The 20059-nt window shown below is 56.0% G+C and overlaps 1 protein-coding gene across 13 annotated transcripts in view; it reads right to left on the bottom strand.

The window, feature by feature from the left end:
- LOC105465958 (zinc finger MIZ-type containing 1) overlaps positions 1–20059 on the bottom strand; it is a 241533-nt gene that overhangs the window by 61885 nt on the left and 159589 nt on the right. The window contains exon 1 of one of the 13 annotated variants that reach the window (XM_011714628.3): positions 6804–7055. The exons of 9 other annotated variants lie outside the window; for them this stretch is intronic. Coding sequence is in view for 1 of the 4 variants with exons in the window: in XM_011714626.3 (XP_011712928.1) it covers positions 5756–5888 (133 nt within the window). In the remaining 3 variants the exon portion in view is untranslated. Of the gene's footprint in view, positions 1–5755; positions 5904–6025; positions 6249–6701; positions 6742–6803; positions 7056–20059 lie in introns of those variants that run through there. 3 more of the 13 variants (XM_071069794.1, XM_071069793.1, XM_011714626.3) reach the window with 3 other exon arrangements.

The following is a 20059-nucleotide window of genomic DNA, read 5'->3' as shown; positions in this document are numbered from 1 at the left end:
CTTTCTACCACCATGGGAACGTTCCACTGCTGCACTGTCCAACCCGGTAGCCACTAGCCCCATGGGGCTACTGAGAGCTTGAAATGTGACTATTGTGACTGAGGAACTGAAAACTTAATTTAATTTTACTAATGTACATTTAAATATACGTGTGGCTGCTATACTGGTCAGCACAGTAAATCCCACGCTGCTCCTTACAAGCAGGGACCCCAAGAAAGGCAGGCACCCCTCATGTCACACAGACAACTTAGGGAGCCAGAGCTGGGCCAAGACCTCGAGCCTCTCAATTCCTGCTTGGGTGACCAGGGCTGCCATGTCCCTATGCTCTGGGCTGGCCATTTGACAGATATTTACGCAGCACCCAGCGTGGATGCAAGTCACGGACCGCCTGTCCCTCAACTCAGTGTAGTGGGCTGACACCCAGGTGGGCAAGGGATGACAGGAAGCTACTGATGTATGCCACTGGGTCCTGGATGTGCACAGGAGCTAAGGACCACAAGGAGGCAGTGGCCCTGGGCACTGGGTGTGGGGAACCAGGGAAAGCTTTCAGGGCCATGGCATTAGAGCTGGGCCTGGAAGCAGCAGAAGTGAGAGGCAGGAAAAAGGGCTCCTTGGGCTTCCTTTTTCCTTCCTCTCTGAAACATGCCCCCCGTTTTTTCACAGTCCTGCCTCCCACACACAGGGGTTGAACCAGACCTTGCTAAATCATCTGCGCACAATGAAGCTGCCATCAGATCACAAGCTCTTGGGAGGCAGACAGGGAGCTGGTAAATCACTAGTGTCTCAGGCTCTGACCCAGGGAGCAGGGATTCAATATTGGAGCCCTGGGAGGGTGGGAGACCAACTCTGCAAGCCCAGAGGCTACCCGCTGGCACCCATCCACTCCAGTCCCAGCCCCAGGGAAATGCACACATTGATTCAAAGTCTCCTGGGCCTGGCTAGAATCCCCAGAGGGACTAGGGAGAGACTCCACAAACAGGACAGCCTCTCTTTTCCAGGAGAGCAGAAGGCTGCTGTGGGGAGGTCTGGATAAGCTCCATCCAGTTCCCGGAGCTCCTCAGAAGGCAGAGCTGGCTGCCCTTGCCCCCCACCACGGGCAACCACAAAACAGGAACCCTGAAACAAGACGAGGCTTTCCATTGCGTCAGCAGGGGCAGGGACATTCCCACAGCAGGACGCCGACCTCGCACTACTCCCAACTTCCATGCCCGATTCCTGCCTGCTACTCAGCAACAGCCTTGCTCCTAGAAGCAGGAGGAGTCCCAGTGCCTCTGAGGCTCCAAAGCCTTTGATGGCTCCCCACTGCCCTGAAGGTGTTGCAGCAGCCTTGCTCAACCTGTCCTCAAGTTCCTATTAACCTCCCCCATGTCACCTGGAGGGACATCCTCCTTTCTCTTCAAGCGCCATACCTCTCCTGGTTTCCAAGCCTTTGCAGCTCCTAGTCCTCCCACCCAACAGTCCTTTCTCATCCTGCTCATTTCCAAAATCAAGCTCCACCTGGGAAGTGTTTCAGGTCGCTCCAGCCCTAAAGTCACCATTTTCCCCTCTTCCTTCTACAGCTCTTAGGGAGGGTGTAGAGCATAGGCCTCTGTTCATTTAATTCTCTCTTGCCATGCTGCACCCTAATATTTCCCACTGCACCCCCCGATGTGGGTGGTGGCACCCAAAGACATGGCCCAAGCTTCTTTCTCACTTTCCTCTCTCCCCACCTCTCTGGCACAGGACTGGTATTGAGACCCTGGAGTGGAGTCTACCTTTTAGAGATGAGACAAAGATGAGGCAGAGATGAGACACTCAGGCCCCCAGAGGGGAAGTGACTTGTCAAAGGTCACACACTAATTTGGCACCAGACTATAGATAATATCGCTTCAGGGCTAGGCGTTGGGAGCCATGATTCTACCAACAGCATCAGAATTATCTGGGGAGCTTTACAAGCCAAATCACAGGGGCCGGGCCTCCCCTCAGACCCAACAACTCTCAGGGTGGTTTGGGAGCCTCAGTCTCAGAAAACGTGAGTGTCCTGGCTAAATCCCCTGTTCTCCGTTCACCCAATACACACAAAGCAGCCCCACTGCCCCAGGTCAGGCACTTGTAACACCTGGCCTCACACTACGGGGCTGGGGGGGCGGGGGGAGCAGTTGGGGAACCCAGCAGGGTCTCTGGGGCTTGGAGAAGCCCCAGGATGGCTCTAAGGAGAAGTCAGGGCCATGGCTGGGGCTACCGAGAGGGAGGAAAAGGGTCATACTTCCTGAGCCTGGCCAGGCAGGGGGGCAGCAGACTGCCTGGCCGGCCCACCCAGGGGTCCTCACCCAGTACTCTAGGTGATGGGGGCAGCTCCCAGCTCTGTGCATCAGTTTGAAAGGGCACACAGCCCAGCAGATCTTGGGGAACAAGGACACTGTGGGCCTCCCCCGAGGGACTCACTATGAGTCCTGGAAGGTGTTGCAGCAGCCTCGCTCAACCTCTCCTCAAGTTCCTATTAACCTCCTCGTTAATAGGAAAGGCCTCGTCGGTGCCCCGCCCCTGACCATTTTCTCCCTCTGGAGGACTGGAAACCTGGGAGTGTCGCCAAAGGTCCTCGCATCCCTACGCTGCCCTGATGGGCCTTGAGGACCCCTCTTTCCGGTGTGCGGGGATTCCTGCAGAAAGCCACCGCATTTTCAGACCTCCCACTTCAGTCAGGTCAGGGCCATGGGAGCTGGAGGCGGCAGAGGCCTGCTGCTGGGGGAGCGGGCACCTCAGGACCCAGGAACAAGGCCACGGGAAGCTAACTCTCACCTCAGGGCTGGAGCAGGAAACCAGGCAGCAGGCACAATGAAATCATAAACCACACGTTCGCACTGGGAGACTGGGATTTGCAGTGGGCCGGGAGAGGGCACTGGTCCCATCCCCGGACTCTCCTGCCATGTGACCTTGGGGCAGGAAGTCCCTTTGGCCCTCCGGCCAGTGGGCTGGCCTTCCTTCCCTGCCTGTGGTGTCTGGCCAGGGAGCTCCCTGGGAAGCTGCAAGTGCTTTGAGGGTGGGGGCCTTGTTTTTCCCTGAGCAGGCTCCCTCGTGAGGCAGCTGCTGCTCTGCCAGGCCCTGGGAGAGTTTCCTCCCGCAGCCGAGGCTTGGGGAAGGAGGGCGAGTGAGGCCCAGCAGATGCTCCGTGACATGGTGTGGCGGGGCAAGAGCAAGGGTGAGGTGCACTCTGTACCAGTCAAAGGTCCCGAAATCCTTCTCCCCACTGGGCTCGGGCCTGTACCCCTCTCTCTGAGGTGGTGCCAAGGATCCCAGCCACAGGCCCCACTGAGGAGTTCCTTCCCCGCGGAGGAGCCAGCCTCTCCCGAGGGACCCATGCCGCATCGCTCAAGGTAAACACCTCCCTTGCCCAGAGAGCCTCGCGCCCGCTCCTTCCAGCTCTGCCAGCACAGAACTCTCTGTTCCTGAGGACCCGAGGCTGAGCTGGCGCTCCCGCCCGATCGATGGATGACTTCACAGGGACTGACGCCTACCGGCACCAAGACTGTCCCTCAGGGAGGTCTGAGGCTGCTCCTGGGACTGCTGCCCACTCGTGCCCCCTGGCTGACCTCTGCTGGATGACAGAGTGCTGGCCGAGGGGTTGGAGACCTGGGACTCATGCCACCCTCTTGCTGGATGATCTTGGGCAAAAGTGAACCTCAGTTTGCTCCCGTGTTAAATGGGAACGCCTGGCTGGCCTACTCCTTCCCCGCAGGAGGCTGCCACAAAACAAATGCTAGGGAAACAGGAGGTCTCTTTATCTAACAGACCCGCCTACACTGTTAAACTCATGGGCTCTGAGCTGGTGTCCTCACTGCTCCTCCGTCTTAAGTTGAGCCTCCTGGCCAGCGCTGTCTGTCGTCCATGGAGCTTCCCGTTGTGGTGGACATGTTCTAGAGTCTGAGTTGCCCAACAAGGCAGCTACCAGTCTTTGGTGGCTACTGAGCGCTTGAAGTGTGGTTAGTGCCAAGGATAAGCGGAACTCATCCCTTTAATTAATTTAAATTCACAAACAGCCACATGTGGCCAGTGGCTACTGTACTGAATGGCGCCATCTTAGACCCAGCTCAATCACTCGTTACTCCCTGGGGCAACATTCAGGAAGCCCCAGGGGGGACTTCCACAGAACCTCTGTGGAAGCACCATTCTCCCTCTAGCTGCCTGACTCCAGACTAGGGACTCATCTCAGAGTTCCCAGGGACTGCATGGACTGGGTGCTCAACAAATGCAGACTGAGATCTGGAAGTGCTCTTTCAATTCCTCTGCCCCCCTCACTCCAATGGGGAAAACACAACCAACCAGCCTTCCACTCGTGCCATCATCATTCAGCAGCCACTGGGCACCCACCATCCGCTAGGCACCACAGTTGGCACTGGGGCATACAGTGATGAGAAATACGTGGTCCCTGCTTTCAGGGAGCCCACTGGCAGTCAAGGTCTTGCTCCTGTTGGAGCCAAGCCTGGCCTCCTACATCCCCAACTGGATGATCTCGGGCACATCAGTTTTCCCATCTGAAACTGGGGCTCACAAGTCCCTGAGCACACAGGCTGTGATGGGAACCAAGAAGCATGAGAGAGACGCAAGGGCTGTGAGCCAGGGGAGGGCTGTGTAGGGCAGTGGAGGCAGTCTTATGAAGCGAGGTGTAAACTCTGTGCAGGCTGTGCTTCCGGTAAAGACCTAGATTCTCACCAAAGCACCGCCGTTTGGTGGTTTCTCACTAAGGAAGTTCAGGGTAAAAATAGCTCAAGAGGGGACTTGAATCCAGCTAGTTGGAGGGTAGTCACTGCCTGGCTTACACACAAAAAAGGGGAACAGGATTGTTAGGAGCCACGTGGACCCCAAGACTCACCCCTCTGTCCAATCCCTGGGACAGGGCCTTTCCTCCATAGCGGACGGGAGATAAGCTTCAGGTCCAGAGCCCCATAACTGGGGAAGCCAGAGCCCCCATGTCACATCTGGGGTCACCCTGATTTCAGGATGGCACGGCCTTTTCACCCCAACTCACTCCTCAGTCTGATTTCTCAGCCCGATTTCTGTGGCCACTCTCAAGGATGGGCCAATGAGAAGCACACTGGCACCAACTCCATGCCACCTGCCACACAAAGCCTTCCTGCTGGAAGAGCCATCAGCCCTGCTCAGCACTCATCTGGCAGTCTCGCCTGATGGTCAAGGGCAAAGGGCCTGGGTCCCCACTATAGGAATGATAGTCTCCTGAAGCCCGTCTAAAGAAGTGCCAGCTGACCTCTCCTAGTTTCCCCCTAGAGGGCTTCTGGACCCAGGAACTGGTACCTATCTGGTGCCCACGGCACCATGGCTTGGCTTCTAAGACACCAATACCAAAACCACATGCTCAGAACCCCAGTCAGCCGCCTCTTAGCCCCTATCAAGGGGCCCTCTCTCCAAGGTCTTGTACAAGGTCCTCACAGCCAGGCACCTCCTGAAAGGCTGCTTCCTGCCCTCTGGTGCAAATCCACCTCTCTCCTCCAGCCAGTTTGCCAGCAAACACTTCTCAGAAGTCTATTCTGCACCCACCACCTTTGCGAAGGGCACCCTGCCGCAATGGTGGCATCACCAGTGCCCGTGGGGTCTCTAGGCGCTGGCAGCCTCAGGGCTGCATTCTGACAAAGGAGCAGCTTGAAGTCGAGGACCCTCAGGCACTGCCTCCGAAGGCATCCTGGCCGATTCTTATTTTTGCAGCAGGAGCCGACTGAGCACAGAGCCTCGTAAAATGTCTGCTGGAGAGCCAACACTTCACCTTCAGGGAGCTGGTGGGGGCGCACTCTGTCCCCTGGCCCCAAAGAGAAATGAAGGCCCCGTCTGTGGGCACACAAAACCGGTCCGGTGCACGCCGGTGCCACTCTCGCCGCCAAGCCTGGGGCTGACACCATGCAGCACACGGCGCTACCCACAATGCACCGGCCCTCCTCTGTCACACACAGGCACGCACACTCACCCCCGCGCCCGGAGGGAGCCCAGGGCCCGGCCCGTGGCGCCCAGGCGCCGACCCCTCCGGCCCCGCACTTACCTAGAAGTTGCACCGGTCGCGGTCCCGCCCTGGCGCCCGCAGGCGCTTGGGGCCCAGCCGGCGGCGGCCGCGGCGAGCGACTCCGGGTAGGATTCAGCCGGCGCCGAACAAAGGCTGCGCGCAGGCAGCGGGCGCCGCCTGCATCCCCGCTCCGCGCCCGGGCGGCGGCGGCGGCGGCGCGGGGGCCCGGGCGGGTCCGGCGCCCGCTCGCTCCGCGCTGCCCGCTCCGAGGGCGCTCCGGCTCCCGCGCTCCCGCTCGCTGCTGCCCGCCACCGCCGCCGCCGTCCGGCTACCGCACCGCACACATCAATTATTCATCGCCCGTCTCCAGCTTCCCGGGCGAAGCCAATCACAGGCGGAGGCTCCGCTAATGGGGCCGCCGCCGCCGCCGCCGCCGCCGAGGAGGCAGCCAGCCGCGCGCCCGGGCGCAAGCGACAGCCCTCCAGGGACGGGGATGGGCCGGGGGCGCGCGGGGGGCGGGGGCGCACGGGGCGCGCCGGAGAAACTTCCCACGGCCCGCGCTCTGCGCCGAGCTCGCGGACCCTGCGGGCGTGACCACCCACCCTGCGTGTGCCCGCGTGGGGCTGGGGGCTCCGGGGCAGGCCAGGCCAGCCAAGGCGGGGGGAGGGGAGGGAGGAGGAGGAGGAGACCGGAGGAAGATGAAAGGCGAGCAGACCTGCCTTGGCGTCTCCAGGGAGCCCCGGCTCGCGCGCGCCCTCCCCGCCCCGCGAGCCTCGCCGTCCGCACCCCCGCCCCCCAGCCCGCCGCCCGCACTCACTCGCGCGCGCAGACCGTCAGCCCAGCCACTTCGCTGCGAGGGAGCGCGAGCGAGTATGAATCGGAGGCAGCTCACATTTCAAACTTGCACGCAGGGGTGGTGCTGGTGCACGCCGCTGTCGAGCGAACGCACGACCCGACGAGCAGCGCTCCAGCCTGCGGGCGGGGGCGGCGACCAGGCCCCTTTCCTTCCCCCACCTAGGCAATTAATTGGAAGCAACACTTGTGCGAGTGGGGCTCCAGGAGCGCTGTCGCCCGAGGAGGCCGCCGGGAAGGCGCAGGCGGTGGATGACTTCGGGTGTCTCCCGCCCCCCAGCGAATCCTCCCAAGTGCCATGCTAATGAGGGTCCACGGCGGGGAGGGGGTGGAGGAGGGAGCTGAACTGGAGGGGGCCTCGGCCGGGGTGGGGGAGGGGATGGAAGGGCGGGGCTGGGAATCCAGATTAAATCTCGGTTTAAAGGATTTTCGGAACGGGCTACGGGGTGGAGAAGGTAGGCGGCCCGGCATCTTACTTCCCTGACCCTGGGTGCCCTGACACCCCCGGGATTCCCCGAGCGAGGGGCCCAGGACAGGGTGAACACGCGCACGTACGCTCCGGCTCCCCGACTTAGGGGAGTTCCTGTGACCAGGAGCTGGCGGCAGGAGGGAAGCCGGGGGCGGCTGCGCGCGGCCCTGCCCCGCCCCGGGAGCTGCTGCCTTCCTGACATTGCATCCTGTGGTGGCCGAGGCCTTTTCCTTCCAGCCAGTCTGTCGCAAGGGCTCCGGCCTTTGAGCGCTTGCTCACCCCCCACCCCTGTGCCCCTCAGACACCCCTGGAAGCCCACCTGCTGTCTCACCTCCAGAGATTTTCGCCCCTCCCTTTTTCGTGGGCACTCCCTGTCATCATTCCCCCCTCGGGAGAAACTGCATTTTATAGTTCCCTCCCCCAGTCCCACCCACCTGTCCTGAAAGTTGCTTATATGGTGACCTAACTGCCCCAATTAGGAAGGTAAGTGAGGCCCCATCGTTCATCCCCCAAAGAAGGGCAGCCATTGACTGTCTTTAAAATGTCCTCTGTATTGCACTGCTGTGCCCTGCTGCCCTGGCCAACACTGGGAGCTGACCAGGTTCACTGGCCTTTGAGGTGGCATCTCCTGACTCCATCCCCTCTTCTCAGCCTCAGCCTCTGGCTGGCCCCTAAACCTTCCTGCCGGCCCTGGAAGTGGCTGAGACAAATCACTTATCTAGAAATTATGTTCTTGCTCCTCGTTTGACATAAATCCTTAGCAGGCTCTAATCCCACCCACTGCCACTTGAAATATCACTTTCAGGATGGCATTTGGAAATGCAGTTGTCATGGGCTTTCCCTCCAAGGAGCTGGTTAAATGGATTAATTCGTACTTCATAACTTGCGCCTTGTGGACATGAACTAGCTTCCTGCAAGGGAAATTAATTGGTATCCCCTTACTGGCAGGCCAACCCCAGGGCAGCCAGGGCTTCGAAGGACTTCCCTTCAGCTTTGCACAAAGTCCAGGCTCTGCTCCTTCTCACCTCCATCTTATCTCCTTGTAAGGCTTCTTTGGGGACAGTCATTTACTCACTGAGACATCCATTGGGGCCCTGCCCTCCCAAGCAGCACCGCAGGCAGGGGTCCAGTGAAGACTCGCCCATCTCCCCACTGCAGATCCTCCAGATGACTGACCTACTCTAAAGCCCACTGCTCAGCAAGTGACACCCAGAAAACAGATGGGGTGGGACAATATGGCTCAAGTGTTCCAAGAGAACACTTAGGATGTACCTAAGATCTGGTTTCTACCGTTAATCTGGTTTTACACAGTGTCAGCGCTTGGACCTCCATTATCCAGAATCCAAAGAGCCACTATCTGAAATAACCAGAACACACCCCCTTCCCCATTCTGTGCAATGACAGTTCACTATTCTAATCTGATCCTTAGTGCTTTCTGAGCCACCAAAGACCCGCATGTTTGGGACTTCCAAATTCATTTTTGAAATATCCTGTATATGTTGGTACCATGTGGCCAGCCCCAGAAGCTGAGTTCAGCAAAACCACTTTGGTAGGTTGAGCCAGAATTTGGACTGGAATTGAGCAGAGGTTTGCACCAGAGGGACACAGACCTGGTGGCACTGCTCAGGAAACTTTAATAAGACAACCTGCCAGTCTCCCTACCCCATCTCCCTGTTCTTCCAGGGACCCACTCTGGGAAGTCATAGAGTGGGGCTGGAGAAGAGAATTAATATACGCTCCTCTGGCTGGAGACCACAGGTTTTAGACTTTCCCCAGGTAAGCCAAAAAAAAAAAAAAAAAAAAAAAAAAAAAAGATAAATACTCCACTAGATTTACGTAATTAGGAAAACAAATTGTTTTCAAGCATCTATTCACCAGACTGCATGGGAGGCCTCCAGGCCAACGCCGGGGTTTTCAGATGCTAATTTCAAGGCTCTCTCGGCCCATTTGGTTAGCAAACTCTTTCTAGTTACAAGCCTCGGGTCTACAGAAATATGGGCACTCCAACTAGTCTCTGCTTCAGAGGGCTTTCTCCACTTGTTCTGAGTTCCAACTCCACTTCTCCTACTTCCAAAGATTTGCTCAAAAGCCTGGGGCCCAAAGCAGCCCGCTCCACCCCCCTGATAAGGATCTACAGCAAAGAGGCCACAGACAAAGGCGCTCTCCACCTCAGCTCGCAGGCACTCGGTGAGCTCTCTGAGTGACCTCAGCAAGGGGGGCATAGCCCTGGGGGAATGACTTGGGAGAGAGAAGAGAGAGAGAAGAAAGGAAGAAGAAAGGGCGAGTTGCAGCCCCCGCGCTGCGGCTCCTTGATGAATGCCCGCCAGCGCTAGGGAGGCCTGACGCGGGGATCAATAGCGGGTGGCTTTTCTCGCGGGTGTTTGAACTCCTCCTGCCGTGGGCCCTGGCGAGGAGAAGCCGACGATAAATCACGGCGCTTCAGTGGGGAAGGCGGTGGTAGCTTGCTCGGGAGAGCAAGGGGAGGGAGGATGCTTTACCCAGCTGGAGGAGCCTGCCATGCAGAACCCAGCTCTGCAAGACCAACTGGTTGGGGTTGGGGTGGGGGCGGGAGGGGACCCTTTCAGTCTAGCTGGCGACACAGAGGGGCCTTCTCCAGGGCTCCCCTGTTCATCCCCAGAGGGATGGGCCTCTTGGATCCTGTCCCAGCATTGCCCAGTAAAAAGAGTCAAGCCACCTAGAATGTAGGTCACCCAGGGGTCAAAGTGGCTCTGGGCTGGGTCACCTCCTGTATAAGGCTTTGTATAGTGGGAGGGCTGGGGGCTGAGAGGCCACTAGCAAGGAAAGACCAGCATACAAAAGCTAAGCTCCCTCTGACCGCGGAGAGGGAGAACAATGAAGCCAGGGACGGCTCTGCTGGGCGCCGGGTTCTGAGCCACAGAGCTCTTCTTCAGGCAGGGTCTGCTGATTCAGCAGAGCTGAGCAAGGATCCTATGACTCGGAGATGTCACCCATGCGGGCGTAGGCACTCTGAGGGAGGGTGAGGTGGACAAGGAGGCCCCAGCCACGTGTTCATGTGAGAATGACAGGCATGAGCTCAGGCCCTGGGAGCTGCCGGGGCCATCCACCTTCACATCCCTGGTCCTTCTCAGGACTCATGGGAGTGCAGGGCACAGAGTGGGCATTTGGGGACCTGGCCATGGAGCATCTGTCACACAGCCAGCTCAGTTGCCCAAGGAAGGCTCAAACAGCAGCCCTGGGCATGAGACAACTCAGGGCCTCTGCCTCCAGAGACCCCCTCCTGGGGCTTCTGACCATCTCCAAGGGGTCAGGGAACAAACTTTCATGTGTCTTTATGACACTGTTCTCTCTGTCCCCCCTCCCTTTCCTCCCTCGTCCTGGTCAACCTCCTCAAGTCTTCACTTAGTCTTTAAGATGAAAGGCACAGTTGCAGTTGAGCTCCTGGCCAATGCAGGCGTCCCCACCAGACCTCAGAACCCTACCCGTGTCCACACACGGGGTCACAGAGCTAGGGGCCCCAGCAGGATCCTGGCCTCTGCTCTCCTGGTGTAATATGCAGCTCGCAGTTACTGAGAGCCTGCTGGTTGGCAGGCTCACTTCCAGGCATTTTCCAAGTATTAACAATCCTCACTACCAGTCCTTTCTGATAGGGGCTATTTCCACTGTACAGAAACTAAAACAGAGGTGCAGGGAGGTTTAGACAACTTGCCCAAGGGTTTAAACGACTTGGCAATCCAGTTCAAAAGTATGCAGTGATAACCATCACATATTCCCAAGGTGGGACTCTAGGATCCAGAGAAGGAAGGTGACCTCCAGGTCACACAGCCAATTAGAGCTGTGATGAGAGCTCATGTCCCCAACTCTGTTTTATATTCTTTCCCTCATACCACATTACAAATACTGAAATATTTCCTGCTTCATGTGTTTCTTTTTAGAATTTAGCATCTATGCATTTGGAAGCATTCGTGTGACATTTCGAGTTTGCTGGGGCTCCACCTGAGTGGAGGACAGGGGCACGATGCACAGCGAGACCTCCATGCCTCTCAGCCTCCTGCCACTGCACCCCGCTCCCCTTCCTGAGTATACCCTCCAGCAGGGTCACTTATCCTGGACCCAGGCTGCATTCCCAGAAGTCTGCATTTGGCTTCCACCCAAATCCTATAATCATTTCATTTTGAAAACAATACCAACCCATGCCCCACACCTCCACTCAGGACCTCCGAGAAGTTCTGTAAGGGCAGGGTTACTGGGGTTCCAGGAAAGCATACTACCAGGCTGGAGAAGACAGGATTCTGAGGGGAGGGGACCCATGAACCAGACACAAAATGGGCATTCAGAGGAGCCTGCTCAGCCCTGGGCTACCAAGGTAGGTGGGGAGCCTGGTAGGGCTTGGGGCTGCCCTCAGGGCTGGGGTGGAGACAGGAAGGAACTGGCCATGCTCTCCTGGCTAACAGAGGGGCTGCGGAGGGAAGGGAGGAGCCTGGATTTGGAGGCTGAGGCTCCGGAGTTCTGACTAGTTGGTGGCCCTGACGAGCTGTCAGGCTTTCTGAGCCTCGACCTCCTCCTTTGTAAAATGAGGGTGAGACCACCTAACACCAGGTTCTAGGAAAGACCAACCGAGAAGCCATCGTGTTAGAGTGAACTGGGTCCCCACAAAAATTGTTGAAGTCCTAGCCCCCAGAAGCTGTGAATGTGACTTTATTTGGAAGGAAGTAGGGCCTTTGCAGATGACCACGTTAAGATGAGGTCATTAGGGTGGGCCCTAATCCAACAGAACTGATGTCCTTATAAAAAGAAGTTTAGACACAGAGACATGCACGCAGGGACAATGCCACGTGAAGACTGAAGTTATGCTGCCACAAGCCAAGAAACTACCAGAAGCAAGGAGAGAACCCTGGATAAGATCCTTCCCTAGAGCCTTCTGAGGGACCTTGGCCCCACTGACACCTTCCTCTGGGCTTTTAGGTCTCCAGAACTGTGACAGAGTGAATCGCTATTGTGTAAGCCACCAGCTGTGTGGCACTTTGTTATGGCAGCCTTAGCAAACGACAACAGACGATCCTGTTAAAACCTAAGTCACAAAACATTCTTCGCTGAAGACCCTTCCTCGTGATGCTCTGCCTCCATTGGTGTAAAATGCAAGTCCTTGTGGCTGAGCCCCCACGTGACCCAGCCTCCAGCCTCCATCATCTCTCTAACCTCATTTCCCTCCAGTCCCCCTCGGCTTACTCTGGTCCAGCCTCGCTGCCCTTCTAGCTGTGAATGCACCCGATGCACCTCCAGGGGTTCTGCCAGGAATGCTCTTCTCCAGGTGGCCCCGGCTCCATCCCCACATCCCTGCCTCCTGCAGGCTTTCCCGTTAACCGGGAAGCCGCCTCCACCATGCTGACCACAACTAAGCCCCTCCTGACATGCCTGTGAGTCTCCTGACGTGGCTTTCTCCTTAGCATTTACGGCTGGTGTATTTCAATTATTTACCTTGTTTAACGCTGTCTCCCTCACTAAAAGGCAAGCTCCATGTCAACTGGGACTTTCATCTGTTTTGGATGTGTTATATTGACAGTATCTAAAATATGCCAGGCAGATGCTTGATAAATATTAGCTGTATGAATGAAACAAGGACCAGCTGCCTGAATGAATGAGTGAACCAAGAAATGACTGAATGCACAGCAAACAATCACAGCCTCTAAGGGTGTGTGGTGGCCCTGCTGCCCTGCTCAGAGCCTAGGTCTCCAACCTGCTTCCTAGAACCTGGGTTGTTTCTCAGGGGCAGGCAGCCTGTTCAGACAGGAAGCTCAGGCTGGTTAACAAAGGGGCTGCCAGAGGTGGTGGGGAGCCTGCCACCCAGGTCTCTAATGAATCTTCCCATTGATTTCTGGAGTCGCCTCTGAAGGGAAGGGAAGGCAAAGGCAGCTCGAATGTCCGTGCCTCAGCAGTCCTGGGGTTTCATTGCTTCTCCCAGGACACAGCTTTGATGGGGGCTTCCGGATGGCCCCAGGGTTGGACTGACATAAGCTCCCTGCAGTTGGAAATGCAATTTGCCTTCCTGCTGGACTGTCTGTCTGCCTGCCTGGCTGTGCAGCACACCTCCCTGTCTGGAGGTGAATTTGGAGCAGCCAAATTCCATTCCTGATGCTTCCCAGACAAAGGCTCACAAGGTAGCCGAGCACAAAGCTTCCACTTTGCAGAGGAAGGAAGTGAGGCTCGCTTTGGGAAAAGACTTGGGGCCACTCACACACTCTGGCTCAGGCTGCAGGACCAGGCAGGGCTGCAATACCAGGTGTCCCAGCCACCATCAGACCCATTGTGCCTGGAAACCATGTGTGGCCTATTCCTTCCAACCCCTTTCTTGACAGAGCCTCTACCAATCCATTTGGAATCGCCAGCTCAATCGACATCTGAGTAAAGAGGCCCTTGTTTCCCTCTTCAAATGAGGAAACTGAGGTTCAAAGAGGGGGTGGTGACTGCCTCCAGTCACATGGCAAATTAGGTGTAGACCCAGGACTAGAACCCCAGACTCCTGGCTTGTTCCTGGGCCCCAAGCTGTCTCTCCTGGTACTGTATTCCTGCCAACTGTAGCGTCCAGGGGATGCCCTGCAAACTGTAAAGCCCTAGGCAGATATGCTCTTCTAAAGGACTCTTGTCCATCAGTTGCCTCTTTTTCCCAGCACAGTGTGGGATTCTGATGGGATGGGTCCACCCTACTCGGTACCTCCTACTCACAGGGAGGTCAGGGCTAGATCTGGACTTGTTGGCTCTTTCCTTCCCCTACTGTGGGAGTCACGTGCATCCTGAAGATGGGTGGGGGAACCTGATTTGGGCTCAAAAGAAGGAAGGAATTTCTGACAGTCAGGGCTGCCAGGGAGTAGCAAGGAGCAGCCTGTCACCTGAGGCGTATGAGCTGAGGATGGAGAATTACAGAAAGGACCCTGTACTGGTGGGCTTATGGCTTCTGAGGTCTGCTGTGGGGTGCTAGGAGAGGTAAAAGGAGAGGAAAGGTGGTTGAGAAGCAAGCCCCAGTACCTTGGTGTGCTCTGGGCAGTAATTGCGCAGTTTTAGGAACCTCTCAAGTCCATGAAAGTTTGCCAGGAGTCCTTCATCACCTGGTGTGACCTTCCTGCCTTCCTTTCACCATCACTCTGTGTGAGAGGAGGTTCTCTGGGTGCCTGCTCCTTTCCAACGCCTTGTTCCTGGTCCATGGCAGACGAGGGGAGCCAGCGGCTTCCTTCATTCCCCAGTGTGGTCCCAGGTATCCCCCACCTCCAGGGGCTCCGGACATGAGCTGACAGGCTGCATAGGAATGTCTGGGGGAAATCCAAAGGTGGCCGCCAGGGCAGGGCAAGGAGTGGGAGGCCTGATGTTGAAATCAGGACCTGCAGAGCTGAGCTCGCAGAAGTGCGTGCTCCTTGGCCCAGGAGGCCAAGTCCCCAACTGAGACAGATGCTACCCAGAAAGGGGCTTGGGAGCTTGCTGTGTGACCAGGTGCAGGTCACTGTCCCTCTCTGGACCCTAATCCCCTCTCCCCAAATAAAGACATCTAGTGTAGATGCCATACCTCTCTTTGCTGCCGGGGGCGCTGGCCTCCCCAAGTGTGGCTGGGTAGGCTCCAAGAAGAAATGTCATTATTGAACTGACTTCTGCTAATTCCTTGTAAAGGCCGGAGTAGGCTGACAGGTGGGCCAGGCAAGAGGTCTACAACACACATCATTTTGTCAAGGCAAAGACGCTGGTTCCAAGGTAGCAGGCCCTCTATGGTTCCATTCTCCTACATTTATTTGCGGTTTATCCGTTAAGTACATTTATCCATTAAATATGTTAGATGTTTCTTGCATGACTAATGGATATTCACCAAGTTACTCCACAGTGGTGGGATGTCAGCTTTACTTTCTTTATAATTTTCTGTATTCCTTGATTGTCCTATACATAGTATGTACTATTTTTGTACTTATAAAAAAAATTCCATAAAACCACTTTCATTTCAGAATGAAATCCAAAGTTAAGACTTTTTTCCTGGGAAAGGTGCTGTGTACCATCCTCAGAACTGGTAAGTCAAGAGTCAAGCATAAAACAGCCACGTCACCATCTGAGCTTCCGAGGCCCAGGGAAGGGCGTGGGCACAAGGCACTGCCGGGGAGTCACCTCTGCTTCTCTCCCTCCACACACGGCACATTTCCACCCCAGCAAACTCGTGTGCTGGCAACTGCACCAGCCTCCAAACTGTGTTCTCTGCCTCTAGCACCCAGGTCGCTCCTCTACCTGCTGAGGCAAATCTGACGACATCATCCCTGTCTAAAACCTTCCTTCGCTCCTCAGGGGTGTCAAGATCAAGTTCAAGCTTTTTAGATTGGCATTCAAGGCCTCAAATGATGTGGTCCATAGAAGTGTCATGCCTGCTCTCCAGGAGGGCCATCTTGCCGCCCTTGGCCTGGGTTGCTCGCGCCTGATTCCCCCGGCAAGTCCCTTAAAGACATATATACACTCTGGTTTGCCCAACTCCACTGGAGCCCCTGCTCTCCCAAAAGATCCATATGCTGATCAAAGTGTTGGGCAGCAGCTGGGTGCCAGCCTGCAGCTAGGATGGGAAACTGCCACAAATCCAGGGGTGGCAGAGGGCAGCTGAGGCCCACCCCCACCTCCCTACCAATCTGGGCTTTTCCAGGGAATGAGGAGTCAGGTCCCTGCTGATGAATTTGAAAGGGAGGGTGAGCCGCAGGCCAGCAGTCTGGGGTGAAGCTCTCCAGGAAGGGAAAAAAAATCAGGCATGGTGATCTCAGCCCTGGGGATGCCATGGTTTGGGGTTGCTGTGGTCTGAGTGTTTGTGCCCCTGTAAGTTAACGTGTTGAAATCTAATCCATTGTGATGGTATGAGGAGCTGGGGCCTTTGGGAGAGGATTAGGTCAGCAGGAATACACCTTCATGAATGGGACCAGTGCCTTATGAAAGAGGCTTGAGGGCGCTCTTTGCACCTTGTGCCATGTGAGGACACGGCCAGAAGGTGCCATCTACGGCGAGCACGCCCTCACTGGACATCAAATCTGCCAGAGCCTTGATCTTGCCTCCACAACGGGGAGTGATCAATTGCTATTGTTTATAAGTTACCCAGTCAAAGGTATTTTGCTATAGCAGCCTGAACAGACTAAGGCAGGGGCCAAGCAACGCTGCCTGTTCCCTGCCTCAGTTTCCCCAGCTGCAATGCAGGCAGTATTCTGGGAGGCACAGTGGGAAGATCCAGCCCTGGGAACCAAGCCAGTGCTTCTGCTGCTCCCCCTCAACATGGGGAGCCCACGCCCCCCTTGGGCCCCAGACAAACCTGGGAGTGTGGTATGTAATTGAATTTGGCCTAATTACCTAATTGCACTGAGGAACAACCAGTACTGACAGAGGCCTTGGTGGCGTGGGGTGGGGGGGCTGGGGCTGGAAGTCAGGAGCCAAGAGGCAGCCTCCAGATTCCCCAGACATTCATGGAGCCAGTACTGGGCATCAGTACTTCATATCACTTAGCCCCCTTGGATGCTTGGAACCCCGGGGACAGGTGGTGCTGTTCCCATTCCACAGATGAGGAAATGGAGGCTCAAAGTGGCACAACTTGCACAGGGACACTAACTCAGAAGAAGCAGGAGGGGGTTTAGCTCACATTCCTTCTGCACCTGCATCTTAACATTTTCGTAAAGCTGAAAGGGAGAGGATGTACATGCAGTATTTTGCCCAGTGTCTAAAACATGGTAACTCCTTAATTGATTTGCAGTAGTAGTAGGATGATGTTAGGGTTTCACATAAGGGGATGGTGGCAATAATAGCAGGAGTAATGCCAGCCTTGCCCCTGGTACGGTGAGGGATACTGGGAAGACTGCATCCCCACCCTGTGCCAGTCTCTTTTCAGGTTAAACTGGGGCTTGGGCTAGGTGATCCTCAAAGCCCTCTACACTCTGACATTCATGTCAGAGAGGAACAGTAACAATAATGTTACCTATGAATTATTATGTACCTTGTGATCTCCAAAAAGACAGTCTTCCTGCTTCCCCTTTCCTGTCCAACACACAGTATCCTTCCCATACCAGCCATCTTCCTCCCATAAGTGATTTTTGCGGGGTTGCAGGGGTACTACCCACTCACCTATTCTGTCTTAGTCACTGAGATGTAGCAAACAAGACACTGAGTTTTCACTACAGGCAGAGCACCGTTTTCCCTTATATCCTCCCATTTAATCCTCAATGCAAACAGCACCGAGCGAGGGTTACAGTTAGCCCCGTTTCCTGATGCAACAGCTGAGGCTCAGAGAGGTTAAGTCAGTTCCTTAAAGTCACACAGCTCTAAAGCAGGAGAGCAGGAGGCAAGCTCAAGGTGGCCAACCTCCACTAGATTCTCCAGAAACTGACCCTCCTCCCATCAGTCAGGGGTCCATTGTTCCTCAAATGATTTCAGCCCAATGCCTCCCGAGATCCAGCCTCAGCCTCACTGGACTGGCTGGCTGCACAGGAGTGGTCAATAGCATTAAAAACACTAGGCATGGCCGGGCGCGGTGGCTCACGCCTGTAATCCCAGCACTTTGGGAGGCTGAGGTGGTGGGTGGATCACCTGAGGTCAGGAGTTTGAGACCAGCTTGGCCAACATTGTGAAACCCCATCTCTACTAAAAATTGTATTTTAGCCCTGTGTGGTGGTGTGTGCTTGTAATTCCAGCTACTTGGGAGACGGAGATAGATTTACTTGAACCCAGGAGGCGGAGGTTGCAGTGAGCCAAGATCGTGCCACTGCACTCCAGCATGGGTGACAGAGCGAGACTCCATCTCAAAACAAACAAAAAACACCAGGCTTCCTAGGCTGGGCGTGGTGGCTCACACCTGTAATCCCAGCACTTTGGGAGGCTGAGGCAGGCGGATCACCTGAGTTCAGGAGTTCAAGACCAGTCTGGTCAACAAAGTGAAACCCCATCTCTACTAAAAATACAAAAATTAGCCATGGTGGCGGTTGCCTGCAAGCCCAGCTGTTGGGGAGGCTAAGGCAAGAGAATGGCTTGAACGTGGGAGGCGGAAGTTGCAGTGACCCGAGATCGCGCCATTGCACTCCAGCCTGGGTGACAAGAGTGAAACTGTCTCAAAACGAAAACAAAAACAACAACAAAAAAACTCCAAGCTTCTTGCAGAATCACAAGTGCTGGCAGTTCTGGGTGTGTGTCATGCATGGCCTCAGGTGGCCCCTGTGTAGCAGCTGTCCCCTTGGTGGGGCTCGGCACTCTGGTGCCCCTGATCACTTCCGTATCTTCAGTGAGATGCCATCTTTGTGTCACCTGCCTAGCTGTGTGGACGTGTGACTCTGACACAGAGCAAAGGCACCCCAGGAGGAGGCACAGGACCGGAACCTCAAAAGCTAGCCTAGGTCCAAGCAGGGCATGAGTGTCCCCAGAGGAGGGGTCCACACCCTTGGACTTGACCCATGGGGCCACTTTGGCACCTGTGCCCTCCTTCTTTAGCGGGGCAGTGTCTTTCTTCTCTTTTGTTCTTCTCCTCCCACAGTTCTTTCCATTTGGAGAGGGAGGAGAACCAGGCACAGAGGCCCTGTCTCCAGGGTATGACACTCAAATCTCTCCCTGGAGACCACTGGGACACCTGCGCATCCTCGAGCTTCCACACGGGTGGACAATCAAGCACAGGCATCACCTCCACCGCATCCAGTGCGCTTCAGAGCGCTGGCTTCCTGGCTTCCCCAGGGAGCTCAACAGCGCACCACTTTCCCGCCGTCTGTGCAGGGAGGAGTTCCCATTTTCTCTCTTCCGAGACCCTTTTGAACAGACATGGGCCCTGCACACAGGAGGGCCCCTCGCCTCCAGGAAGACGCTTAATTGGGAGGAAGTGATTCTAAACATCTGGGGCGCACATCTGAGAGTGGGCTTAAGACCACACGGAGCCTGGAGGAAATGGGAATGTATGCAATGATGTCACTTCCTTGGCTGAGGGTCCTCAGGAGGGGGCAGAGCTAAACAACAGCAGGCATTTCTGGGGGCGTGGCCCAGGGCTGGAGCAGGGCAGCAGCCCGTGAGCAGGCAGCCGGTCACCTAGAGCGGATGCTGCAGATGACCCTGGCAGAGCCGAGCAGCAGGACCCATGGTGCACGGAGCAGTGGTCCCAAAGGGAAAGGGGAGAGACAAAGGAAATGGGGGACAGAGGGAGAGGAGAAGAAAGGAGACAGAGGGAGAGTGAAAGAGAGGAAGGAGAAAGCGGGGCAAGGAGAGAGAGAGAAAGAGCCAAAAGGACAGAGGCAGAGAACTGTTTGGCTCAGCCAGAGCCTCCCGGGGCAACCCAAGGAGGAGGGCAGCATCCCCACACAGGGTGCAATCAGCCAGTTCTGATCCTGGCTCAGTCCCTCCCTAGCTGTGTGACCCTGGGCATGGGACTAAACCTCTCTGAGCCTCAGTTTCTGCATCTGGAAAAAAAGCACAGGGGATTCCTGTTGCGGGCTGTTTTAAATCAAGGGGCTCACCTATGTAAACTGATGGCAGATGACTGTCCCCTCACTGTCGCAACCCAGTCCAGGTTGGAAACTTCCTGCTGGAAGTGGCTGGTCCCGACTCTCTGCTTCCCCACCCCACAGCGTGGTTCTGTGTTGTGGGTATGTTGACACCATCTTTTCCTAAGCATGTCCCTGCCAGGTCTGGGTCTGTGAGCTCCTTGGGAGTACAGGGTCCCCTAAGTACGGATCACAGAGTCTGCACATAATAGCTACCCATGAGCTCACGCTGAAGGGGTGAATTTAGCTTATCCTGTGCGCTGAAACGTC

Source organism: Macaca nemestrina, chromosome 9 (assembly GCF_043159975.1).
Source record: "Macaca nemestrina isolate mMacNem1 chromosome 9, mMacNem.hap1, whole genome shotgun sequence".
NCBI lineage: Eukaryota > Metazoa > Chordata > Mammalia > Primates > Cercopithecidae > Macaca > Macaca nemestrina.
Note: the sequence above shows the minus strand (reverse complement) of the source record. Positions and strands in the feature narration are given on the sequence as shown.